Raw genomic sequence first — 4941 nt, forward strand, 5'->3', positions numbered from 1 at the left:
TACCCAAAAAGTTAGAGTTTTGACTACTTGAAGATGGTTCATAACCACCTCTAACCCTTAAAGCTTAACTATAGTCAAAAAAACAAAAACTAGAGTTAATTCTAAAGTTGATCTTCTTTTACAAAATACACCAATCAAATTCTAAGACAACTTTAGGCAAAAAATGCTTCTAACTTTTAATTCTCTGAACTCATTCCTTGATCTGTATGTATTGTCAGCAACTAAGTCAAGTTTTCCTTGTACGCTCGAAATGATTTGATGACCTGAGCCAAACTTTTGTTTGTAATGATGATTAAAATCTGCATCTTCAATTTGCATAGCTCATGTCCTTTTCTGACTTCATCCAACTATGTGATGCAAACTAGCAAGTTTTGAGTATAGGAGTCCAATGCTTCTGAGAGACTACTCAGTCTTGTCATAATGCTAGCGTCTGAACATTGTTTACTGCCAGTCTAGAATCCATTTCATTTTTCTTTATCTCTATACCTTCATCATTGTTCTGACATTTCTTGCCTCCTCCCCCATAGATGCAGTAGAATAAATGCTTGATAATAAAACATGTGTTGATTCATTGCCTGATGCGAACTCAAATAGATATTCTGTAACAAGCTTTCCTAACTCTATGGTCACATGACTCTTGTGGCCACTGAGCAAGGAACCCCAAATAATAGCATCTAGTTCCATAGGCATTTGGTTGATGAGATTTTCTACCTCATTGAGGCAACTAGCACGACCAAGAAGACCAACCATACTTACATAATGATTCATTGTAGGCATTATGCAATATGAGCAACTCATGCTATTGAAGTATTCACAACCATCATCCACCATTCCTACATGGGTTATTGGGAATTGTTTCAGAGTGCCTCAATAGCTCAAAGAGTTTTAGGGTATCCTCGCTATAGTCTTGCATCTTATATCCTATGATCATGGCATTCCATGAGACTATACTTCATTGGGGCATTTTATCAAACAGTTTGTGTGCCTTCTACATACTTCCACATTTTGCATACATATCTATCAATGCCATTACAACTACAACATGCGACAGAAGTCCACTTTCTGCTATCTTCAAATGAATCTCCTTACCCTGCTGCAAAGTTCCCATTTTAGCACAAACTGGTAGTATGCTAGAAAAGGTTGCCAAATTAGGTTTTACACCTTCCACTTCCATTTTCTTAAAAATGTCTCAGGCTTTATCAAAAAAACCATTTTGTATATATCCAGTAATGATTACAGTGTAGGAGACAACATTTCACTAAGGCACTTATCCAATAATCATTACATTCCTAGAGAACACATCAACACTATGCATTGTGTCAAACAGTTCACAGGCTTTTTGCATGCTTCCACATTTCGTGTACATGTCTAGCAGCATATTCATCAAAATAATTTTGGATTGAAATCCATGTCTAGATATCTTTACATGAATCTCCAAATCATGTCTGAGGGATGAGAGGCTTGTACATACTGGGAGAACAATAGAGAAAGTCAAATTATTTGGTTGTACAATTGTTCGTTGCATTTGGTGAAATAATGTCAATGCTTCTACAGTAAATCCATGTCTTTGATAGGATGTTGATAAGAGTATTTTGTAGGAGTGAGTATGAAGAAAATGTAGAGCCTCTGTCAGTTTTGTGAGAGTGGATTTGCTTACACTCTAGGAGGGCTTTCTTGTCAATGTTAGCCTGTAGTAAATGTGCATATGTAGAGGAGTCTATAGGAGGTTTGTTTGTGCTAAGTAGAATATGGAGTGTCTCTTTTAGGCAACCCTCTTTACTCAGTGCTCTCTGATTTTGGTTGAGATGGACTGTGGATGACATTGTATCAATCTGCAAAAACTCTAAAAGCGTTGGCACCTAAGTTTAATTTCTTGGACAAATTTTAGTATTGTTGGTAAATGGATTATTTGAGTTATTAATTTAAAAAAACTCTCTGGCAACATTTTGAATGCTTTCATTTTACCTGTCACACCATTACAAAGTTTCAAGCATTAGTGGAAATGTGCATTGATAATGAATGGATGTCGCATCACCTCCAAATCACCATGACTAACCTACAAGTGCCTTCCCTATGAATAAAACCAGTTCTCAAATTATATCTATGAACTTTTATTTCTAGCTGGTAGTTGTTTTCAAGTTGAAGTTTGGGTTGGGAGGTTTGGGTTAGGATTAGGTTAAAAAGTTGGAGTACGGGGAGAGAGAGAGTATGGCTAGTACGTAGAGAAAGAAAAATTGAGTGGGAAAACTAAAACCCAAACTCAAACCATTTACTTCTCTCTAAAAGATTTTAGTATGTGGGGAGAGAAAATTACATGGAGAGAGAAAAATTGGAAGAGAGAGAGAGTGAAAACCCAAACCAAAACCTTAACCCGTAATTCTCTCTAGAAGTTTTAGTACGTGGAGAGAGAAAAGTATAGGGAGAGAGAAAATTTAATTTTTCTTTATGACTAATCTCTCTCTCTCTCTCTCTCTCTCTCTCTCTCTCTCTCTCTCTCTCTCTCTCTCTCTCTCTCTCTCTCTCTCTCTCTCTCTCTCTCTCTCTTCAATTAATTAATTTATTGAAAACTCTCTGTAAAATGTCTAGGTAACAAAGAGTAATACATAAAATTTGTAAATCCACAAGTTGATTACATCATAGAAATACAATCTCAATTGCTAAAAGATTCACTCTAAATGTGAAACTTGGTCATTTGAGATCTAACAGACCTGTCAAGGTAAGACACAAATTCTTTAAAATTGAAACTTCACTCTAATGAGTTAAAGCATAGCTCTTTACAAACTAAACATTTAATATAACCTATTAAACAATACCCAACAAACTATCATAATTAAACTAGTGAGACCACCTAAAATGATAAAATGCACCAAGCCTCTCAAAAAAAGCTCACCAAGCAATAATTTTTTGAGTGATAAAACATTGAATGAAAGGAACCCAAATAATTTTTGAATAGTTAATATAACAAATCAAATGCTCAATTTGAGAAAGAAAAGAAAGACAATAGAGTGGCATTGCAAATGTCATTAATCTATCATAAAAAGGAACTCACTTACCTCATAGTAATTTCATATATATTAATGTCAGAGAAGGTCACTTTCTTTGCTTATTAGCCTTTTCCTTGATTTCCTACATTTGACAAAGGCATCACATGGGAACAAAAATATCTATAATTGAAATTTTCAATTAAATTATGTTTCAGCATCATTAACGAAAAAGTCTAAAAATCAACTAAAATGCGTACACGTTTTGGCTATTTAGCCAATATCATACCTTCACTACAATAACAGATGCAATGTGTTGGAGTACAAGTTTATTTTGAGGCTACTATTAGGGTGCACAAGACAAAGACCAAGCCAAAGAAATAGTTAAAACCTATGTTCAGTGGGGTTAATTTTAGCTCTAAACTAACTTCAACAGAGTCATTGGGACTCCCTTCACTTTAGGCTCTACAAGGATAAGGTGGGAAAACCTTAGGGATTTATATGATTGATTGTATGATATTCTTGTGTTCAAAACTAGCTCTTATAGCAAAAAGTGGTCAATGGTATTCTATGATTCACAAATAACTTCCTTATCATAGTAGCTAACTATAACTAAGAAGATATTACAAACAAGTAATGATAAAAAGTTTTAGTTCTTCATCACATAAAATGATAAATTGATTGTTTGATTGTGATTTGTGTTCTACAACTATATAGATCATCAATTCATAACTAAACTTATGTGACTAGTGTCTTATCCATTGTTATATAGTTTCAAAATTAACAACTCGAACCTATTTAATCAACTTTTAATTAAATTTGTGAATAATAACCTTTGAATTTTATTCTTACAATATCCTTCCCATAAACCGTAAACCCTACCATCTATAGATAGTAATTACTTACTTCTTTGAATTAACAACAACCAATAACACATACATAATTCATCTAAAATGAATTAAATGGAAAGAAACTTGTTCATTCCAATCTCAAGATCACATATATATAAGGAGCTAGACAAAACTCAAAGACATAGATGCGTAGGATTTCCATTTTTGTATTAATTTCCTTTGAAAATAAATACAATACTGATAAAATTTGAAATACAACATAGAACTTGACAACTAATACTTGGTGTTGAATGTGTTTTCACGTATACAAAACTGACTATATTCATATAATTACAAAAAATTTTTTGGATGGACTATAAAAAAAACATAACATACTGATGACCTACCCTAAGCTTAATAAAATCAACATATCACAAAAAACCACATCATACATCAGTTATTAAACAAGCAATTGAGAAGTACTAAAAATCACTGATCATAATCACAAATTCCGCCAAAATGATCATCTTAACAAGATTGATCCCAAATCAAGTATACATAAACAAAACCATGTCATAACATGACATCACCAAGCACAAATCATATAAACACCTCAATCTTATACAAGTGAATGGAAAGCAATCCAAATACAACTTATCGAAAACTCAAATGTTATATTAGATAGGGCACACTATTCACCTCAGTTTCACACAAGAATACTGGAAAGTAGTAAAAAATGATAGATGAAAAAACCTCATAGAGCATACAAGATAAATTACCATGGTTGAGTATAAAAGATCATATACAATGCATCATCATGACATCATAGAAAAACTCCCAAGCCTCTGTTAAACATCCTGACTTGTCGAAGCTAAATCAACCTGACACCCAATAGCAAAATCATGTGATATAAAGAGTACCTACAAAAGTAAGTTTCATAATTCATTCTATCTTGAAAAAACATAAGTTCAACATTCACTATAGGTTTTCAAGTTTTCACTTTCATTTTCAAACACAAAGATTCAATAAAAAATAGGGTCTCAATTTTCATTTTTATATTAAGGACACAATAATTTGAAACACAAGAGCAATAAATTCACAAAGAGGTTATAGATTAAATCACAGAAAAA

At 33.0% G+C, this 4941-nt stretch overlaps 1 protein-coding gene across 1 annotated transcript; it reads right to left on the reverse strand.

The window, feature by feature from the left end:
• Positions 1-480: 480 nt before the first annotated feature.
• On the reverse strand, positions 481-1174 carry LOC149562963 (pentatricopeptide repeat-containing protein At1g20230-like). The gene is made up of 2 exons (XM_089828044.1): positions 997-1174; positions 481-833 (listed from the first exon to the last, which is right to left on the reverse strand). The coding sequence occupies exons 1-2, from the start codon at positions 1172-1174 to the stop codon at positions 481-483; spliced, it is 531 nt and encodes a 176-aa protein (XP_089684170.1).
• Between the last annotated feature and the right edge of the window lie 3767 nt (positions 1175-4941).

The sequence above is a fragment of the Cupressus sempervirens genome, chromosome 4, assembly GCF_028749045.1.
Source record: "Cupressus sempervirens isolate cs-2001-9-10 chromosome 4, ASM2874904v1, whole genome shotgun sequence".
In the NCBI taxonomy this organism is placed as follows: Eukaryota; Viridiplantae; Streptophyta; class Pinopsida; order Cupressales; family Cupressaceae; genus Cupressus; species Cupressus sempervirens.

What these genes read in the sequence shown, in the direction of transcription:
- LOC149562963 (XM_089828044.1), bottom strand. Translation starts at nt 1,174, where the DNA reads ATGGAAGTGGAAGGTGTAAAACCTAATTTGGCAACCTTTTCTAGCATA. An exon ending in TATGTATGCAAAATGTGGAA is followed by an intron (nt 834 to 996) that starts GTATGTAGAAGG and finishes TAACCCATGTAG; the next exon opens with GAATGGTGGATGATGGTTGT.